At 38.1% G+C, this 22,626-nt stretch overlaps 1 protein-coding gene across 3 annotated transcripts in view; it reads left to right on the forward strand.

Moving 5' to 3' along the window:
- NHLRC2 (NHL repeat containing 2) overlaps positions 1–21,207 on the forward strand; it is a 41,162-nt gene extending 19,955 nt beyond the window's left edge. The window contains exons 6-13 of one of the 3 annotated variants that reach the window (XM_087823964.1): positions 3,880–3,979; positions 6,319–6,550; positions 7,096–7,218; positions 8,121–8,327; positions 9,218–9,437; positions 13,797–14,040; positions 14,711–14,887; positions 21,006–21,207. In XM_087823964.1, the coding sequence (XP_087680090.1) occupies positions 3,880–3,979; positions 6,319–6,550; positions 7,096–7,218; positions 8,121–8,327; positions 9,218–9,437; positions 13,797–14,040; positions 14,711–14,855 (1,271 nt within the window). In that variant the 3' untranslated portion in view covers positions 14,856–14,887; positions 21,006–21,207. Of the gene's footprint in view, positions 1–3,879; positions 3,980–6,318; positions 6,551–7,095; positions 7,219–8,120; positions 8,328–9,217; positions 9,438–13,796; positions 14,888–21,005 lie in introns of those variants that run through there. The other 2 variants (XR_015715620.1, XM_087823965.1) reach the window with 2 other exon arrangements.
- Positions 21,208–22,626: the final 1,419 nt, after the last annotated feature.

A 22,626-nucleotide genomic window follows, 5' to 3' on the forward strand; every position in this document is an offset into this window, starting at 1 on the left:
AAATACTGTTAGAACCACACAATGTACTAAAAATAATTACTAACTACAATAAATTCATTTTTTCAGCAGAAACTCTACCATGTTTCTAAAATGCATGCCTGCACTCATGTCAGACAATAACCTGAGAGATTTTTTATCATAAAGTTTAAAACCCTGCTAGTCTAAGTAGACTTTACCTGATTTAGAATCATTTATAGGAAGGATAATGTGGCCGAATCCCATTAACCCTCCTTAGCCTTTTAATCAGTATTTTCCCTAGATAGAAGTTTAGCTGTTCTTATACAACCTTTTATGATCAAAATTCAACTATTGAGTATGCTAGTCTTATAATCTACAGTGTTGGTACTTATGTGCCTAGATAATGTTTCTTGGAGTGCCATTAATATGCTATAAAATGCCATACAAAACATTGATTCTCTAAAAATAATCAGATGTACAGAATTTTTTGAGGAATAAATTTTATACAATGTGACTTGTGTATTTTTATTTTATTAAACTATAAGCAGTTGTATTTTTATGTCTAAAACTTGAGAGATGACTCTTATGCTACCTTGTCATATTGAATTGGTGTTTACAAGGTTTTTTAAGATTGTTTCTGGCCATGTGAACGAGGTATTATTTATAGAAGGTAATATTCACTCTGTTAGGTATAAGTTATATGACTTTTGAAAAATATATTCAGTCTTATAACTATTACTGCAATCAAGATATAGAATATTTCCATCACCCCAAAAGGTTCTCTCATGACCCTTTGCTCAGTCTCCCTCCCATAACCTCCAACTCCCTCTCCAACCACTGACAACAATGCATTTCTTGTTCCTCAGTATATAGTCTTTTATATCTGGTTTATTTCACTTAGCATAATGCTTTTGAGATTCATCCATGTTGTTGCTTGTATCAATAGTTGGTTCTTTTTTATTGTTGAGTAGTATTTCATTGTTTGGCTGTGCCACGACTTATTAATTCATCAATTGATAAACATTTCGGGTGCCTCTAGTTGATGGCAATTATTATTAAAGCCTCTATAAACACATGTATAGGTTTTATGTGGGATATATGTCTTTATTTCTCTTTGGAAAATGCTTAGGAATGAAATTGCTGGATCATATGATAAAAGTGTAATTCTGTAAGAAACTGCCAAAGTGGCAGTTTCCAAAGTGGCTGTTTTCCTAAGAGTCCCAAGTGTCCTTGAATAATAATATTTCTGCCTGAAGAACTTCCTTTAACATTTCTTGTAGCAGATGGCTGCTGCCAGTGATTTCTCTTGGCCTTTTTTGGGGGGAGAGGGGGAGGGAGTCTAGATATTTTTGGAAGATATCTTTACTCCATGTATGTTTGGATTCACTCTTTTTTCTTTGATACTTTACTGATGTCATTCCATTGTCTTATAGCTTACAATAGTATTAAATAAGAGGTCTGATTTATTTCTTTTCCTAGTTCCTTTGTATACAAAGTGCGTATCTTTTTCTTTTGCCTTCAAGGTTCTCTCTTTGGTTTTCAACAGTTTGACTGATATGTCTAGAATTTAACCTGCTTAGAATTCTTGAGTCAGAGTTTTGACCATCCTTCATTACCTGTGAAAAAATTCTCACCCATTATCTCCTTAAATATTTTTTCTGTTCCTTTCTCCTTTCTGGGATTTCAGATGCTCATATGTTAGACTCTGATATTATATGTAGCACTTTTTACATATTGTATTCTTTTTATTTTACCCTTTTATTCCTCCTTGTGTGTCAATGTGGATAATTTTTATTGATTTGTTGTTAGGGTCATTGTTTCCTTGGCTTTGTCTAGTCAACTGATGAGCCTATTGAAAGAATTTTTCATCTGATATTTTTGTAGCATTTCCATATTACTATTTCTTAGATTCCATCCATCTGTTGAAATTCCCCACGTTTAGTTATGTTGGCCACCTTTTTCTCTAGATTCTTTGACATAGTAGGCATAGTAACCTCAAAGTCCATGTCATGTAGTTCCAGATTTCAGGTGATCTGGGTCTGTTTCTATTGACTGCTTTTTCTCTTGAAAATGTTTTTTTGTTTGGTTTTGATGGTGTGTGTGTGTTTTGTTTTATTTGAGTAGTTGGGTTTTGTTTTGTTTTTTGCTTACTTTGTCTTTTCAATTTTGATTAAATTTCAGTCATCTTGTGTGGAATTACAGAGGCTGAGATCCATAGTATTGGTACAATTATTATGAGCGGTTGGGCCAATGTAGTCAGAAGCTGGGCTGGAGCCAGGTTTTATTAGTGCTGTGAGTTCTGTCAGCTCACCGCAGCTTTGAATTCCTCTGGCTGCCGGCTGGTGTTGCCTAAGCGCGGGGCTCTAGAGGCTGGAGGGGTTGCCCAGTGTTAGTACTCCGCCTCGGCTTTCAGCCGCCCTGTGCAGGGAACCGCAGTGGCTCTCTCCCCACCCTTGCAGCTCCATGAGAGAACCTGCTGCTGTTTGTCATCATCTGCGTGGTTGCATCGGATGGAGCTAAGGGACTGTTCTCTGTTCTCTGTTCTGATCGACTTCAGTCTTAGGAAGGCCCTGTGTGCCTGGGGTCCATGAAAGGAGGTGGGAGCTTTTTTCCTTCTCTCTCTGGCAGCTAAACTCTGCCTTGTATCTGTGAGTGGCTGTGAAGAGTTTCTTGCTTTTCCCCCAGCAGGGGAAGGTCTGCTTGGTGTCAGTATGGAGTCTGGCCAGAGCCCATTCCCTGCCCCTCCCCCAGAGGTAGAGAGATTTTTTTCTTCTGCCCTTCTTCCAGTCCTCGAATTGGTCAGTTTCCTGTGCCCTGGGGGTGACAGGCTTTGCTGCTTTTTCTTAGTGGCTAAAGGCTTTGCTTCATAGGAGGTTTAGAGACTACGGAGAAAAGCTATTTACGCTAATGGACTATTCCACAGATGCCATTAAGAGGCTTCTAGTCAGTGGACTCTATTTTGATCATAGTTGCTTAAAATACCACAGAATATTGAAAAGCTGGATTGCAGGTAATTTTTTCATTTTCATATTTCATTTGCTGATTTTATTCCTATTTTCTGAAACTATTTCAGTAATCCTTATTGATAATTATAAAGGGTTTTGCCTTTACTCCAGAAACCTTTTTAGCTTTTGGCATTATCCTGTTATTATTTTTTATTTGTGACTGTTGAAAGTCAGTGGTACTAAGCATTCTCTTCATTTAAAATGGAAATGTTCATGATTATCAGAAGGAACAAAACTAATATCCATACTCAGCGATACAGCAGTGTACTTTAGATTTTAAAATCCAGGACAAACAGTACAAATTATTAACATGACTCTTGTTAGTTTGATAGACATTTTAAATGCCAAACTACCTTTTTTTTTTTTTTAACTCTCATTTTATTTATAAGAAGAAACTCTTCAGCCCTCAGAAAAATGACCAGGCAGGGTAAAAACTCCTTGAAAGACAGTATAGCATGGTGGTTATGAGCATGGACTCTGCAGCCAGTTTCACATCTTAGTAGTCGTGTGACTTTGGACAAGGTACTTAGACTCTTTATGCCTCAACTTCCTCACCTAAATTGAAGATGCTAATAGTACCTATCTCAAAGGCTTTTCTGAGAATTATGAGTATATATGGAAAGCACTTAGAAGAGTGCTTGCACATAGAAATGTTTTAATATATGTGTTATTTTCGTTGTTTGCTATAAGAATGGAGTCTCATCATAAAAGTCAGAAAGAGATGTTGATAAGCCAAACCAAACCAAAAATGGAAAGGCAAGGGACTAGAAAATTTTCAAAAACAAGTTAATAATTTTACTGTTTCAGATGATTTATAAACATATTGCTGTCTTCCCTTAATTCAAATTTCTCAAAAAAGTGGTGTTTTTTTATTAACCAAATATGGACATAATATTTACTGTTTATTTTTATAAAGGTTCAGAGGTCCAAAGAGGTGACATTCTGTGGATAGCCATGGCAGGGACTCATCAGATATGGGCACTCCTGTTGGACTCTGGCCGACTACCAAAGAAAAAGTAAGTGGCAGCATCTCCTTTTGGGTCAACTGCACAACTTGGAGTTCACAGAATTCCCTTTCCCAAGTCTCCAGCCCCTCGGCACTCACTGTACTGGTTGGAGATGCTGGGATATATATACCATCATAACAGCCCAGATTCTTGGTGGCTTAAGACAGGCTTGGTTTTTGGCTCACTCACATAGGTGCACTGAGAGCACTGCTCTGCCACACAGGCTGATGCAGTAGCCACCCTCTATAGCCCTGCCAGCCATCCTGGCAGAGAGAGGGGTGGTGAGTCGCTTCCTAGCTCTCAAAGCTTCTATTCAGTAGTGACACATCACTTCTACTACATTTCATCAGCCAAAGTCAGTCTCACTGCCACACCTAACTTCAAGGAACCTGGACGAGCAACCGCACCGAGCGTCCAGAAAGAACTGGAGACATTTGGTGAGCGCTTTCCTTTAACAGGCAGTTCACATGTCCCCAATTGTTAATCCAGGTATTTGAGTACTGGAAAGCACAGTGGTTAATAGCTCAGGTGTTGTAATCAGGCCTGAGCTTGAATCCTGGCTCTGCCATTTACTCTTTGTGTGAGCTTAGAGGAGCCACTTCAACTCTCTAAGCCTCAGCTCCCTTATTTCTGTCTCCCTCTTCGGCTTGTCTGAGAATTAATAATGCGTGTGAAGAGCTCAGCCTAATGCCCGGCATATTCAGTGTAATGGTCGTAGCTTTGTTGCCACTGATGGGCATATAAAGATGAAGAGTGGTGTCTCTACAAAGTTTCTTACATCTTTTCGATAGAGCTTTTCCTCTTCTTCCTAACACCCCAGGTAGAACTGATCGTAGTCTGTAATTTCACCGTACTGCTTACGTAGTTATATCACTGCCCTGGTAAGTTTGTTCTCTCTTCCCCTCCCCACCTCTTTTCCTCTGTCTCCCCTCTGTTTCTGGTTGCACTTATCTGTTAACTATTTCATCTTACTAGACTGCCTCTGAAAGGAAAGGACCCTTTCCAGTGACGTGACCAGTAACATTTTACGTGAGACGTAATTTAAACAGCAGAAAGAAATAATAGAGGTAGCCAGAATGTTCTCAGTGATGATTATGTTGGACCTAGATGGCCAAGAGTGGACTAAATTTCCAAATAAGTAGAGTGGTCACTCTCATTCTTATTAGGAAAGTGTCCACCCAGATCACATTGACCTGTATCATAATTTTAAGGATGCTTTTTCTTTGTTACTGATCTTCAAGTAATAATGATTCCTAACATTTTAGAATGTATGTTTCTCTCCACTCTTTCTATCTCTTAAGGGAACTCCTTTTTAGATTAAGACTGCTTATAGTAATTACCTTTAGTTTATTTGTTTGACATGTTATTGACATGTTCTTAGATGTGTTCCTCTAACTAGATTATTTTTACAAGTTCCTTGAGTAAGTGGCCATATTTTATACATTCCATATCCCTCCGCCTTCATCCTTGGCTCCCTACCCATCTGAGCAGTGGGAACGTAGCACCCAAAGGGTGACTAATGGTCACGTTAAACTTTCGCATGTTGTACCATATTTGGATGTGATGTGCATATAGTCCCTCATTATTTTACCTGTGAGACAGCTTCTGCCCTTTCCTCAACATAAGACACCACCATGTTTTCTTTACATAAATTCAGAAACTCCGCAGCATAAACTCAGAAACCACGGTGTAAAACTTTCTCCGCATTACACAAGAAATCACTGCAATTATCCTTTAAGTAGAAACTTCCCTGGTGTATATAAGAAATTGATTTGTATAATTGATTAGTTATAGCAGTGTAATCATTCTATATTTGTTTCTTAAAATGGGTAATGCTTCACGGGGTTGTCTTTCCAAGGATTCTTTCAGTTCCTCTTGCCAGTCTCTACTATGTACACAAAAACAAAACATTTTTAATGGAAATTTAAGCTTTAAACTATCAAGAGCAAGATAATCTTTTAAGTTCTCTTTCAGGACCTAATACAGCATGAAGTTAAGAAGTTAAGGTGGGATCCAGCTATAGCTATCTCTGACTATTTTAAGGAAAAAATATATCCCATCAATCATATGATCATTATTCTTATAATTTTCACCTTTGTCAGGGATTTCCTATCTGACCATTGAGAGTAGTTTCAGTCTTATGTATGTCAAAAGTAGAAAGGGGATGTCCCTACACAGTGAATAAATAATGGTTAGAAAAACTGATTTGCACTATTTAACTGAGTCAGGATCTCTAGATTTTTTTTTTTACAATGCTTATCACCATTGATTGTACGCTCATTTGTTTAATAACTAAATTGGACACAATAAAACAATGTTGACTTCACCTATGAACCTGTCTTTTTCAGTGAGTTAAAAAAAGGAACCTGCCTTCGGTTTGCTGGAAGTGGAAATGAAGAGAATCGAAATAATGCATATCCTCACAAGGCAGGTTTTGCCCAACCTTCAGGTCTCTCTCTGGCTTCAGAAGATCCCTGGAGCTGTCTGTTCGTAGCTGATAGTGAGAGCAGCACGGTGAGAACCGTCTCACTGAAAGATGGAGCAGTGAAGCACCTTGTAGGAGGAGAAAGAGATCCCATGGTAATGAAGCCCCTGCTACACAGTGTGCCCAACACTCACCAGCTTGCAATTTTCTGAATTGCGAGTAGTTCATTAAATTTAGGAGAGCATGTTCTTGGCCTACCCCTAGGTTAAAGTGGGAGTCAAATAAAAGGAAATGTGAAAATAAAGAAACACAGAATCATCTAGGAAAAGTAAACTAACTGTACTTAATAATATATAAATATTAAGGCTTCAGAGAGAAAGGAAGGATAAAATATTGATTCACGAGAGAAGAGGAAAGTAAATGAGGTATTTGGCAGGAGGGTGGAAAGCAGGTTGGTAGACTTGGCCCGTTTCTGTTCGTCATTATTGTCAGTAAAACTGCTAACCACCACAAATTAATACAGGTTCAAAATTCTACCATTTTTTTCTAGTTGGAATCAAATGCCCAGCACTATTTATATGAAATCAGATCTTCTCCCCTTTAATTTAAGTAGCATATACAGCCATCTTAATTTTCACTTTATATGTTAACAAAACACTGTAGAAATTTTAATACGTACTTTTTTTACTTTTAAAAAAAGAATTTATTTGCTTTTGGTGATGTTGATGGAGTGGGAATCAGTGCAAAGCTTCAGCATCCACTTGGAGTAACGTGGGACAAGAAAAGGAATTTACTTTATGTGGCAGACTCTTATAATCACAAGGTGAGTCTTGACAGAATTATATAATACCTTGCTTTTCATCTGTGGCATTTAAAATGCTGAAAAATCTGTGAGCCTCCTACAATTGCCATTCTAAACTACAAAGAGGAATAACAGTCTTTGACAACTATATATAAGGCTTCTCTGTTCTTTTCTTGGTCCTGTCTTTGCAAAGGGTAGGATGGTACTCTGAGCTGGGGAAGGATCAATAAACACATTCCCAATGGCTGTGGCCAGAACTGTGAATTGCAACCCATCAAAGCTGTGTAGTAAATTCAGGAAATACAGAGAAGGCAGGTAGCACAGAAATTAATGTCATTTAACAAATGAACATTTTTGAGCTGTTATATAGTTGCAGCCCCTATTAGCAAATAATTATGTTAAAACGGAATTAAAAGCAGCATTTCATTGACTATCCAACTATTTATATTTTTTATAAAAATCTGTGGAAAATAAATATTAATATTTTGTGCTGCGAGACTATAAATTTAATACAGTTGAGACAACAGGAATCATTAAGTTTAACCTAAGTAGCAAATCCTCAGCCAGTGTAGATGCTCCTGAGAAAGTCAGTTCAATTATGTCCCATTGTGAGAAAAAAGAGTAACACTTTGAAATTTTTTTTTAATTTCATAAATTCATCAAAGGTTACTTCCAGAGGACAAGATGTAACTGGGGACTTTACATATTTTTCAGCTCAGAATGGAGTATCTCCCCTTAGACTATAATTGGAATGTTTTGCCTTTTTCAAGAAAATACGGAAATGCCTGTTTTTTTCTTGCAATTTTTTTTTAAGAACACTAATGACAAATTCTCTGGTTTGCTTGGTACTGTGTACTATAGTTTTCTATACTACAAACATGAGCTTGAGCTTCATATATATAATTTTTTTTCTTTCTTCTTAGATTAAAGTTGTGGATCCAAAAACAAAAAACTGTACAACATTAGCAGGAACTGGAGATGCAAGTAATGTCAGTTCCACTTTTACCGAATCAACCTTTAATGAACCAGGAGGCTTGTGTATTGGAGAGAATGGCCAGTTATTATACGTAGCAGACACGAATAATCATCAGATTAAAGTGATGGATTTAGAAACAAAAACAATCTCTGTGGTAAGTAATCTTAAAGTACAAGAAGGGTATCATTTTATGAGTGATTCTAAGGTCCACAGCACTGACAGGCACTTTTGGTTCATCCACCTCTAGTGATGAAAGTGAGGCATGTAGGTAGAGTGGTAAGTGAATGTCTGTTTGAAGGTATCATATTTTTAAAGTAAAAATGCCATATGTGCCAAGAGTGAGAAAGATGCTGGAAGTTGGAAAGAATTTGATGAATTTTGAGAAAAGGAAAAAAAAAAGACGGTGGCTCTGTTTTTAAAAAAGTAGGCATACTATGTGGTTGGGTTGTTTAGTTTTATTTTTAATGAATCTTAGATTAACATGTAATCTTTGTTTCCCACAGTGAGTCCATTATCAAATAGTCTTTCAGAGGCAGCTCTAGAAGCCACATTTCTCAAGACATTGAAAATGAAAGAAAAATAAGTTCTAATCAATTTTTAAAGATACGCATATGGTCTCTAATAAAATTTTTAAGTTCCTCCTTGATGTAGCACATCTGCCTGAAAAATGCAAGGGTTAGTTTTCTCTAAAATTCTAGGAATTTCCAAGATATGTTTTAAAATAAAAACAGATTGTCATCGTAACATAAATGCCATTTCTCATAACAGGTCTAAGACAAATGACATCATACAATTGGCAGTGAAAATTACAAGAGGATGTATATTATATCCACTACATTTAAGTTAATATAGTTTTACTTTAATTTCCTTTCATCTATAAACATATTAAACAATTCTGTTTCATTCATAAGTGTTGGTAATTTTTTTTGCCAGATGAAATATATTTCTGAACCTCATTTTAGCCTGAAGTCTAAAAATAAACTCTCACTCTACAGTGGTTTTAAACTACCTGTGCTTGAACAAACAGGTTTTCTTATTTCCTAGCTCACTGTCTCCAGCTCGGGAAATGCTATGGTAGACGGCCCTTTCCTAGTAGAAAAACAGATGACGGTACCCAAATTACCAAAATCAGCCCCAGTCATTCAGCTTTCCCCCACGGCTGCATCTCCGGGACAGACCCTGCGGTTCCAGCTGAGGTTAGACCTCCCCTCAGGAACGAAGCTCACTGAAGGAGCACCCAGTTGCTGGTTTCTAACAGCCGAAGGTATGCAAATAATCTCGCAAGTGCAAATATTCCGTAAATTCGTGACATGTAATCTAGGGATCTTTCTCATTTGTATAAGGTATTTTTACTCTAGTTGGGCAGGATTTGAGGGGAGTTGTACAAAATAGATCCAGATGTAGCCCCACTTCAGCAGTTTCCTGTAGTCTTTGAAATTCTTTTCTCTCTCTTATTAAAGACTGTGTAACTCATCCTAGCTTATCAATCATAAATGCCCCTATTTGCTCCTGGGTGAGTCCATCACCTGAGGCCAGCCTCTGTGGTCTCAGAATGACAGGTCCTCAAATGTTAGAGCAGTGAGAGGCACGGCACCTCTGTGATGAGGGGCCTAGTGGCTCAAAGAGATAAAGTGATTGTAATAAATGCTTATTATGCTGATTATGGTAAATGCTTAAGGGCATATGTTGAATTAGGTAAAAAATGGAATTTGAACCCAGTTCTGCTTGTTCTTAGTTTAGTGTCTTTTCCATTGTGCTAGTCTCTCTCAAACTAGCTCTAGGGTTTTTAGCCCAAAAATTAATTTCAGTTTTTAAAAAGACAAAGTTCAAAGCCCCACCAATTACCCATCGGGATGTTATGAGGGTTTCTAAACCTAACTCTCAGTTCCTGTATTTAACTCATCATGGTCTGTGGGTAAGCACCTGTCCACGAGTGCCCTTGGGGTGGCACTATGCTCAGGCACTCCCAACATGCAGACAGCAGAGGCGGGGGAGGGACCAGGGACGCAAGTGGGAGCAAGACCCAGAGAGTGCAGTTTCCTGGAGCCAATGGTTTAAGGAGGGAGTGACCATCGGTGTCAGATGCTGTTAGTAGAACTGGTAAGGTAAGGACTAAGAGCTGATCACTGACTCAGTGTTGCAGAGTTAGTTGTCCTCAGCCAGCGCCGATTCAGAGAGATGGAGGAGATGCCTGATTAGAGCAGGTTGAAGAAGAGCAGGAGAAGAACGGGAGAAAGCAAATACAGATAACTCAGGGGTTTAGCTACAAAGATAAGAGGAAATAGAGCAGTTGCTAGGAGGAGGAGTGGAGTTAAGAGAATAGCAAGTTATGGACAGCAAAGATCCAGTAGAGAGTTGATGATAATGTGGTGGGGTGGGTATCCTTTAGGATGTGAGGGGGGCGGACCCAGTGCATAGCAGAAGACTGGCCTTTGGCAGGAATGTGGACACTTGCCCAGTAAGGAGAGAAGGCCCCATGTGTGACCCAGAGACCAGATGGGTAGCTGTGGAGGTAACTGCTTGTGGAAGCTCTTCTCTGATGCTTGTGTTTTCTTAGTACATCCGGAAGCAAGGCCATCAACTGAGGGAGTGAGAGGGGAGGAGGTTTTGGAGGTTTAAAGAGATGAGGATGGGAGGGTGAGTCAGTGAGGGAAATACAGTGTGATTGCTGAATAGCTTGAGGCTACCTGTCATGAATGGAAAGCCAGACTAGTCCTTCCGGAGGCTGTTTCTTTCCAGCCAAGTTTAGCCACAGGGTGCAGGCAGTATAGGTGAGTTGACTGAGTAGTGTAATAAGTAGGTCTGCTACTGTGGCAGGTAATTCACCATCAGCTTAGGTCTCTGGAGTCCTGATCCAGTATTAATTGTGTTTACCACTATACCTTTCAGTGATACAGTAATAGAATCTCACATATTCTCAAAAATTCTCACATATTCTCTTGAGTATGATATTTTTTAAAAATATATGCTTTCTTTTAACTGAAGTAACTTGACATGAGCTCTTTCCAGTTCATTTCTTTGGTTGTTTTATTATCTTTTGCTTTTCCAGATAGCATCTATCAAATGTTTTAGAGCTTTCAATTGCTGTTTATTTTATTTCAATATAATAGTATCAAAAGTTGACTTACCAGTTATTAAGCCTGAAGCAGCATTTTCTTCCTTAAAGACGCCAGATGTAGAATTTATGCTCCATTACTTGCTTACTACAGGAAAATGGATTCCAAAGCCATATTTTAAAAGTATGCCATTCAAGTAGAAGAATAAAACATTGGAAGATATATAATTGAATAAAAATGAATTACTGTGATCAGAATCCAGGCAGAGCCTTTGTCCTCACTGATAAATATTTGTGACCTGTTCACCTACAAATGCTTCCTGTTTGAGCCTCTTCTCAATGTATTCAGTTTCTGTAAATTATGTAAAGATTTGAATGTGTGTTTCATTCAGTGTGAACTTATTTACAGTGAGGAATCAGTGTCCTGCCTGCCTTACAGCAGTGCTCTCCAGCATCTCTAACCGACTGGACTAATTTGAAAGTAAAATATTAGTCGTCTAGAACTAAACTCTGACTTCTTGATCTCTCGTGATCTTCCTCCGTCCTAGTCTCCCACGCTCTTTCACATGTTCTCACTCAATCTTCCATTTCCTCCCTGACCGTCCTCCCTCGTACCCTCTTACACACTTTTCTTGTGTACGTTACCCAGATCCAGGCTCTATGCCTTCTTACCTTGGTGCTTTCTCAGGGCGACAGCAACTGTCCTGCAACAACCCACCTGGTGTCCACACCGAGAGAGCAGAGAGAACTTAGTAGGCCAGCCAGGAAGAGCTGCTGGGTTAGTGCTTGGGAGTCTGGCTCTGGGGTTACTGAGCCTGTGAGGAAGCCACCCCTACTCCCCCCACAGAAGAGGGCCAAGCCATGAAGCTTCAGGAGAGTGTTTGGAGCTCTCTTTGTGTACAGAAGAGTACTCAGACCCTGACCATTTCTCATTCCTCCGTAGGTTCAGGCAGGCTCTCAATGGCCAGTTCAGCTGCTCTGCCCATGTCCATTAGTCTGGACACATTGCACCAATTGGAGATCACTGTTAATTTAACTTCTGTGGGAAATTATAGAGCAGTGTGTTGATTTTTAAAATAGGATATTGACACATTAACATGCTTACTATAACTCTACTCTGTCAAACACACAAATTAATGTTGAGTCATTGGAATATAAATATGGGTAGTGTTAAAGGAAAGTGAAGTAGTCTATAGAGCCAGTTCTTAGCTTTATCACTTGTCAAAGATATCGGTTCCATTATATTGTATAGAACCAAATAAGGCTTCAGGCAAGAATCCCAATAATTTAAGATTTTTGAAAATTATTTTATAGGGTACATTTGTACAACTATGCTTAAAGGACATTTGTCCTCCTTGGCCAGTTATTTAGAGACAGAATCACTTATTTTTAACTAAATTTTGGTCTGTATAATCTTAAAGTTTTCAGCATATGTGAAGGTTTTAAGCAAAAAAAAACAAAAACCACCCAGCATAAAAGCACTACTAGCATATTATAACTTTACAGATTCCATGTATGATGTAGGTGAAAGATATCTAAAGAAACATTTTTGTTTTATTTGTAGACTTAGACATTAAAATAGCCCAGTTTACATTGTTGTTTGATTTAAAATAAAAGAAGTTCCTCACCAACCTGCTGTTTAGCAAAATCAAACATTCAATAGAACGTATACTTACTTAGTCCAGAAATAAAGAAGGCCAAAGAATTTTAAAGATACTTTTAAAATAATTGTTTAAAAGTTCCTGCATAAAAGCTCTGGATTTAACTGTTTGTTTAGATTCTCACCTTTCACCTTCTCCTTACTCTTTTTATTTGACATGTTTTTCTCAAATTTGATTTCAGTCAGTAATATTAGACTCAGTCAACTAAAAGAGAGATGGAACCCAAGAGAGAGTCAGGTGCCCTGAGCTCTGGCTCATCCTGAGGTCAAAAGAAAGAGACAGGAAAGCTAAAGAATAGGCCTAGAATCTCATCACTACTCAGTAGGTGGTTCGGTTTTTGCACAGATGGCCCGAGCCATTGATAAGTCATTAGGTTATGCTCAGTGGGTTCATTTAAGATGGCAGGAAAGCAGGTCCTGCACTTTCCAGAGGCTGGCTCTGGGTATCTTCTAACCCCCTCTAAAGCTGAATGTCTCTAAGCACATGCTTCCTCAGTATGATGCATGTGTTCCTTCTGACAGAAGGCACTAGATGAATAAAGACATTTCAAATGTTTCAATACTAGAAGGTTAAAGTTTTTAGTCATTTCCTAGGTTTTTGTTATGTAGATAATCTATATATTTAAGACTCTTGGAAGAGTTTTATGTAGTAAAGAGGTAGACAAAAATCTCTTAATTTTTACATTAGAATTATATATGTAGTGTTACTTATTTCTAAGAAATCAGTGTTATTTTTTTATTATTAATTTTGGATAGTCAATAATTTATCGTAATCTTAATTTACAAGTCACTGCAGAATCAGACATACATTTGTATTCCCTAGATTGTTCTATAGTTTTCATATTATATTCCTGAATACTTTTTATCTTTCTTATACAGTCTTAATGATTTACCTTTTTACTTTTTAGGCAATGAATGGCTCCTTCAAGGACAGGTGCCATCTGGAGAAATAGAGAGCATCTCCAACCAACCAGCCATCTCACTGCAGATTCCTGGGGATTGCTTGTCACCTGAAGCCGTTGTATCTATCAGCGTGTTTCTCTATTACTGTGGCACAGACAGCAGTGCCTGTATGATGAAGGGCCTCCTGTTCAGGCAGCCTTTACAGATCAGCGATGCGCAGCAAGGACGCGTAGCTCCGGTGGAGCTCAAGTACGTGTTTTAGCAGCTGCCCCGCAACCGGCCGGCTCCGCGCTGCCTGTTCTCCCGCCTCTCCGTCACTCTAACTTATGACAAGGAACTTTGCTCCTGCCTCTGGATACCAAGAAACCCACTGCTCAGTTCTAGCAACTGATACGAAAGTACAACTATGCTTCTTATTTAATTATTTATTATAAACAAATTCCTCCATTCTGGCTGTGTACCAGCGAAGTCATTGACCATCATCCGAACTTCGATGTTGTAACCTATGCTGCTATTTGGCACACAACTTAAGTCCACGCCTACAGAATATTATCATGAGATAATTTGCAGTGATTACTGATAACAGTAATGATACCAAGTGTTTTAACTAACTTTTTCTACCTTTATTAATAGCAAGCATCACGTTTAAATGTGTAAATTTCCCAGTAACTTTAGAGAGAACCTGAGTCCACATGTTGGTATAAGGACACCTGATATTCAAGGCACAAGGTCTGTTCTAAGCCTCTCCCTCCCCCAGAAGTCTTTCCTCACAGTAGAAGCTTAAAGAGTACCTGAGGGTAAATGTGTCCTTTGTTCTCTTCTGCAGTTTTCCCAGTTGAGATAAGTTGAAAAGAGAATTTCTATTTTTATTATTTGCTCTTCTAACTTGCCGTTATTAATGCCTTATAACTCCATACAGGAAAGTCTCTAAGGACATACAGACTCACTCCCTTAACTGTTTTCTGAATGAACAGCCTACCAGACAATGCACGGTCATCAGAAATAGGACTTTCAAGAAGAAAAGGGATTTAGGGACACATTACTGTGATACTGTCGAGTGCTAAAGACTTGTGGCAGCTGAATCTGGTGTGAATGGGTATGTATGTTTTAGAAATCCACATTTTACTTGTGAGCATTAAATGCAGATTTGTCCGGTTTTGGTATTTTCAGTTCCCATATTCAGAACTTAGATTACGATCATTTGTTGTGATGTTTTTTAAAATCACTTTTAAGCCTTCACAGTGAAAATTTCAGTGTGATGCACTTTCATGCTGTTAATATGTATAGTCTATCCTAGTATGTTACTCTTTCAAATATTAAGGCTGAAACATACAAGGATTTGATAACACTTGGGTTTTTTAAAACCCCAAAAGATATTGAAAATTTTTTTAATCATTTCTTTTTATAACTATTTAAAAGCCTATTCTTGCTTTTACTAAAACTGATTCAACATGTTTGTGATTTAATCAGAGCGCAAGGTATTTTTAAATCAGGTGAACCATACTCAATATTTATAGACAGTATGTCATATGCCTTTCCCCATTCAAAAACAGTGCTGAATTTGGAGTATAATCTTTTAAGCACCATCACCTACCTATTTTTCTTATATTTTTTTGAAATATAGTTTTGAACATACTACCTCTTCTTTATTCAGGTTACTAAGTCTCTGCAATAACAAAACACACAGATCATGACTTTGACTTAATCTGTAACCTGCTAAAGCTATTAAAAGAGAGGTAGAAATGTGAAGAATTCTGTGTAAAATTATATGTAATTACCTCATAAACCTTTTCTCTCCAGAAATGTAAGGAATTTTGTCTAAAATTATATGTAATTACCTCATAAACTTTTTCTCTCCAAAAAAAAAAAAGTGTTCTGTAATAAAAGAATAGGCTATAGCCATTTTCAATATCATTTGATTATTGAACTTCTCATTGCCAGTTGGGTAGGATGAGAATATTTTGGCTTTATCTTTTCCTATTTAAGAACATAAATAGTTTCACTCTCTAAAAACAGTTTCACTCTCTAAAAGAAGTTTATATCATTTTAACCTAATTCAGATATATCTGCTAATTAATTTTTTAGTGTTATACACAGACATATAGTATGCATTTTCATGTACATTAAAAATCCAAAAGTATTTCTTAGACTCTCTCAGTGTTCGCTTGTCTGGACAGTGTTTCAGGTTAGTATTTCTTCACTTTCATTGTGCAGTCTCAATGAACATTCTTATTCTTACCCAGCCACCAGTCTGCATTGTTTTTTACATTCAAAATATTATTTATATAATTAGTATGATTTTTTTGTAAATCATACGAAAGCAATATAAATAGGTTCCTGGAATTTATGACTAACACAAACCTCTTACATGAGAGGAAGTGTGAGAAAGTTTACTTAAAAATGTCTTGACCCTTGTCTGCCTCTGTTTCCTATAGGAACGTCTGTATATTTTTAACTTTTGCTTTTTTTCCTGCTAGATGATGATATCCCACGATAGTGGTGTAAGCACCTTAATCACAGTGCCCGGGGTGTGGCATTGCAAACACTTTGACATAATACCTGGAATCTTTACCCTAAATTATTCTACTGATCTGTCACTATTTATATCATTTCACAAACGGTAGAGTTTTTTTTCTGCATTTACACTCTGGATTGATATGATCTCTGAAAAGAATTTTGAACATGCTGTCTCAAGCAAATATTTAACAACTATTCACAAGGGAAAACTTTATAGTTTAATCACCCATAAGTGTAACTTTGGCAAAGTTCAGAGCCTAAGAAACCAGTTTTCTCCTTAACTGTTCAAATAATGTTTAGTTACAGTATTATCAAGCCTGGAGAAAGTTATAAATCTTACAGCTAATGAAAGGGTCTAATATATGTGGGTGAGTGTATGTGTGTATACATCACAGATACAAAGGTCAACTCAAGAGTTTCTCACAGAAGTTTCTCTCATGCCCAATATGTTTTTGAGCTCTAATACCACTGAAACAAGTTACTCTCTGCTTGTTTCTCCATAGTTAAAAAATTTGGGAAGATATAGTGCTATCTGTAATACAATAATTTTCTGCTTGCACAAAATTTACCATTAGTTCATATCCACCAACTTAAAAAAAGTTCAGTCCAGCCACTGTATTTGGCATCATGTTTAAGAATCATCATCAAAAGTCAACTAAATGCCATAGTTCACAGCTGCATAAAAATATATGCAGAGGGACTGTGAGTGGTGGTTCTCCTGAATGGTGGAATACTTCTTGTACTCTACTTTTCAGTGAGCAATGTGTTGTTAAACAAAACTGGAAATGTGTTTTAAAGATTTTAAATAAGCTGAATAGTAAGCGCTTATTATGTAACAACTTTTCTGAAGTCACTTATTACCAAAGATCAAAACACAGTTTGGAGCTCTTGGATCTGCCAGTTCTAAGTATGTGACTCAGTGAAGACAGAGGTGATAGGACTTTTTCTGCTGGTGTTTCTGTTGTGTGGCGGGATGTAGTGGTTAAGAGCAGGGACTCTGCAGTCGCAGTCGCTTGGATTTAACCCTATAAAATGGGGCTACTGTAAGGACTCGGTGAAATTGTGTTTGTAAAGCATTTAGTAATTAATGAAACTGCTAATGATTGACTTAGTTAATAATTTATGACCACAAACACCTGGCTTGACATTATCTCTGCAACTAGTTTCTGAAGCAAACTATTTCTCTACCAGCTATTGATATGTTAATATTCTCCATAGAGGTGGGATTCAAGATGAGAAATAGTTTTATAATAAAGCATACTACTGTTTTATAAACAATATTCTAGTTATAAAGAAACACCTGCAGTTTTATTTTTAAAAATTTAAAGACCTTCTAGGACTACAAGTCATAAACTTCCTTTGAGAGTGTCTAGACATACTCTCCCCAGACCATATTCTTGTAACATACTCTGACAGTGCTTTGCAGAATCTTCAAAGTAGCTTCCTGCATTTTGCCTCATTTGAGCTTCAGGGTAACCTAGAGAGTCAGACAAGGAGCTGTTGTGTCCATTTTGCAGAATAGGAAACGGCTTTAGAATGTCAGTGGCATATCGAGGTCAGAGCTCCCAGAATAGCGCCTGATGCCGCCGCAGTGCCTGGCAGGAGCAGCTGCTTGGCCAGTGTTCGTGAATGACTTGAAGGGTAGTGAGTGTTGGATCTTTTAGCTGAGCACAGGTCTCCTAATTCCTAGAGCTACTCCTTGATGCAGAATGAGAACAAACTGAGAAACTAAGAGGACTTCCTTTTACGAGCGCTTTCTTAAGCCTTCAGGGTATTAAAGTAATGAGGATAATAGCTACATTTACTGGGTGCTTACCGTGTGCCTGGCATTTTTCTAAGTGCTTTATGTGTATTAACTCATTTAATTTTCACAACCACCTTATGAGGGAGGTACTGTTTTTTCTTACTTCCCTGATGAGGAAACTGAGACACAGTTACAAGATAGATCCCACATTTAGGAAGAGGCTGATCCTGCTGAGTCTGCTCACCTACCATGCTGTATTGCCTCTCAAAGGAGTTTGCTTAAAAATTTCAAGTCTTTCATAGTTATATGTAGTAACTAATCAACCCAAAGAACCCAAAAAGCCTAGTGATAATGGTTTTGAAATTTAAATTAAATCCACTTAATTATATGAGCTTTTTGGATTTTTCATTAAACACTCTTATCCTTCTTGGTTTGGAACAATCTGTATAATTGTGGTTCCCCAAAAGATTTTCTGTACCATTCTTTTTTAAATTCAGATGTTATCTGGAGATTTTCTTGGCAGATGGTTGTATTAAAGAATTAAATAGCATTTCAGTGCTCCAACAATGTTATTTTAATTGGTCTTCCAAAGGTAATTTTAAGACCTTATGATAAAGTTTAACTGAATTCTTAGCACAGAACCATCTCAAACCCAAAAAACTCATTTATTTTTAAGAAAATTTGGTTTTAATAAGCAAAGTGAGCTCTAGAAACAATATTTGGCCAATCTGTTCACACACACCAGGCCTCTGCTTGCTTCGTAACTAACACTGTGGTATGTAGACACCCCACCCTCCCCAACAGTGACTCAAATCTATGCAATTCCATTACAGTCAAGTTTTCCCCAGGTCAGCCTATCATTCCAGCTTTAGGTGCGATTAAAAGGAATGAAACAAAATGCCACATACCACTGACTGTGACTCATGATCACCCGGGTACAAAAATATAAACGTCTTTTCATTGTCAGTTCACTAACTTAAATTAACTAATACTAGAATTTGTTAATTTTGTTATAAAATCTTATTTCTGAAATCCATAAGGAATTGTACGTCAGCTTAAAAGGATGTCATACTTCAGAAGTAGAATTTCCCCTTTCACTGTTAGTCACCAAGATGCCTCCTTTTCTTCCTGTGGTGCACACGTAGTGTAAATAAAGAGTTCGCACTCACCCCAAGTCACTGTCTTGTCCTAAATAATTAAAACTTTGCTTTTCCCACTTCCTTCCAACAGGCTAGTGTAAACAATGGTGTTAAAAGTTAGAGGCAGACTCATCTGCCTGTGTGTAACCCTCGCCCAGCAGGCCTGGCGGCTCTGGATCTGACCTCAGACCCCGGTGCCTGGGCAGGCGGCAGCCGCAGCCTCTCTGGGCACCTCTTCCCTGGCTGATCCGGTTTAACCCTTCAGAGCTGGAGCTGGAAAGGGAGCACCCTAGATACCTGTTGAGTGTTTGCCTAGTCACAGGTATTCATCGTCTGGTGTGTCCCTCTTTGCTGGCATGTCGCTCTCAAGTGTACGTACCAAAGGGCGTTCCATTCTCTTGAAAGCTCCACACCAAATAAAAAAATCGCAAGTATTTGTAAGTCCACCTGCCAGCCTGCAGCAGCCACACACCCGCAGCGCCGAGGGCTACACCGCGGGCTCAGCATTTCTGTGACCCGCCCGCCAGGGCGCCGCCAATTCCTTTCTCTAAGCAGCAGCTTACAGGCCGGAGTTGGTCAGTAATACACAGTTCAGCAAAGTTGTCAGGGGTTTTAATGTGGAAAAGTTAAAACTGAGTTAGACGGGCAAACAGTGGACTACCTTTTGCTTTTAATATACTTCATTACATATTTACATTGGAAATAAAGCAAGATGAGACCTCATAATGCTGAGGAGTAGAGGAAAAACTTAGCTCTCTGATTTAAATATGCCCAGTTTAAACAGTATTTTTCTGATTCATTCTTTAGTGTGTTCTGCTCATGAAAAATATTAAAGTATATGGGGGAAAACATAAGTTGATCAGTTGGTGATGGAGAGGAAAATAGAACGTCCCTCTCTGAAAACAGGACTCCGTCATTTCACTGTCTTCTGTTTTTAGAATTTGTAGTCATGATTCTTAGTCCCATCAGGAATTCATTTATTCATTCTGAGCCTGTACGTTGCGTCTATTATTGTGTTCATTACAGTATTCAGAACGCTAACAAATATTTGTATAGAGTTGAAATGTTTTGTTCACCCATGCGTCTGACAGTCATCACCCAAGTTCACCCGCAAAAAAGGAGACAGCCACTTCCTCTCCACACGTTAGGCTTCTCTCTCCGATAGTGGCGGAGGAAGTTCCGCTGAGAACTGGTTACACAAGTCACAGGTACAGCACAATGGTTTTGCGGTGGTCACTTTTTTCCCTAGAATTCCTGATATCCCAGTTTTCAAAGGAAAAGTGCCCTGTGTGACTTTGAACTTACTTTCTCTGTTTTGAGGTATGCCTTCCTAATTATGTTTTAGGTAGGTTAATATAAAAATTTTAAATTCAGTTAGGGCCCATTGATTCCAGTTTAGAAATGTTTTAATTACTGTCATTACTTTACATGTGGATTATGGGCAAATCAGAGTTTTCTGTGTGACTGATATATATATAATTACTTTGAAATCGTAACAGTCCATAACATCTGTCAAATTTTAAAGACAAATACATCTCTTCTCTGTGTTGATCAGGCTGTGGTTTCAGTTCTGAGAATAGGGTTGGTCTGCTGTGCTGACTTCGTGCCTGTCATTCCAAAAGTTTGATTGTCCTTTCTCTCTCCTCCAAAGATGAAAAAAATGCAGTGGAAATCCAATTTACAAGGGCCCATATCGATATTTCTAGACATGGTCTAGTTCTAAAAGAATTTACTTGGTTTGCATTTTTTAAGTGTTTCCTGTAGCCAGATTAATATATTTTTATACAGCTCTGTATTTCTACATTTATTTCTAGACTATTCTCAGTGACTTTAAGTGCGTGTGTTAAGAGAAGATGTTTGGAATGCGTGCGCGGTGGCCTTCGTTGCCGAGTCAGGAGTGTAAACCGTGGTTACTGAAAGCAAGGACGTGCTGTGCTGTACACTGAAACCCAGTAACTGTTTCTAAAGCTTTGTATATTTTTTTTCATGAAACAGATTAAATATTTTCTCTCTAAAGCTGTGTTTCTGTTTTTCCGTATGCTTTTTAAGTATGAGATAATTTTACTATTTAGAAACCTGGGAGTCATGATTTCTTATTTGAACTTTTGTGAAAATGAGCATAACACTTAGTTTAAAAAAAAAGGTCTGCAAGCAAATAATTCAAAGTAAAATGCAATCGTAATCACAGTAGGTTTTTCTAAATACATTTGGAAAAGGTGCTCTTTTCAGTAAATGGTATTGGGAACATTTGAAAAGGAAAAATAGAGCTCCATTTAACACTATACACAGAATTTGGCAGGAATTAATGAGAACATGAAAAATAAAGTGCTGGAAGAACTAAAGGAGCATTAGTGGTGGGGGTGGGGATCTAAGAAACTATGAGCTCAGATACAGAGACTAGATTGGTGGTTGGGGGGTGCACAAGGTGGGTGAAGAGGGTCAAAGTTACCAACTTCCAGTTTAAAAAACCCCAGCGCTATCCGTGTGCAGATTTTACACACACACACACACACACACTCTAAGACATACATAGCTGGGTTTTGCTTTGCACAGTAAAACCATAAAAATGACCGTGCAGCTGAAACTGCAAAGGAATCCTATCCAATGGGGAAAATAGGATTATTATTACTGTACCATGACCTTTAAAAATGTTTGTTAAAATATTAAAAACTGTCAATTATAATTGTATGGAAAGTGAAAAAATAAACACTTAGTACACTGTAATTTAAAAATTAGATACTGAGAAAGTTTTTACGTCTTGTAAGAAAACTGATTTATCAAGAGTATTTGAACAATGCTTACTTTCCTCGCATCATAAAATTTACGGTACAGAGCGAGTGTCTTTTCTCTGCCTGGCAAATTGTCATACTCTAAGTTTGGAGCAGCTAACACTTCAACCTTTGTGCTTTCCGTGCCAGGCTGTACTTCCAAGAGTTCCCTTAATGTTAGGTTTTCTGCCAGACTCACTTTCTCTGGGACACCCTCCCCCTTTTCATCACGGCCACGTTGCTGATGGATGTCCCGAGGTTCATCCTCCCTGCGTCTCTGGCTGCAGTGACTAGAGTCTATCAGACACTCCCATGGGCAGCTATTGTCTCTGTAACCATTTGCATTCAACTCAAATTTCCCTTCTAGTGTTTTCACTTCATTTCTTTGCTATATTTTTGCCTTGTAGGCCAATTTCTCCTCCTTTGAATATCTACTTTTGTAAAATTGCCACATGGCTGTCACTAGGACATGAGAAGGCAACACAGCTACACAGTTTGTACTAACATGCACAGTGACCAGTCACCAGCAGACTTTGAAAGAAGCGACATTACTGGTCGCTGATCTTGGGACACACCTGTTACTACACAGCAATTTGTGGACCAAAGAGCTAACAGTGAAGTTTGTACTTGGGTAATTGCTTCTAAGTTAATATCCCGTGGCCCCTGA

The sequence above is a fragment of the Miniopterus natalensis genome, chromosome 14 (genome assembly GCF_054644295.1).
Source record: "Miniopterus natalensis isolate mMinNat1 chromosome 14, mMinNat1.hap1, whole genome shotgun sequence".
NCBI lineage: Eukaryota > Metazoa > Chordata > Mammalia > Chiroptera > Miniopteridae > Miniopterus > Miniopterus natalensis.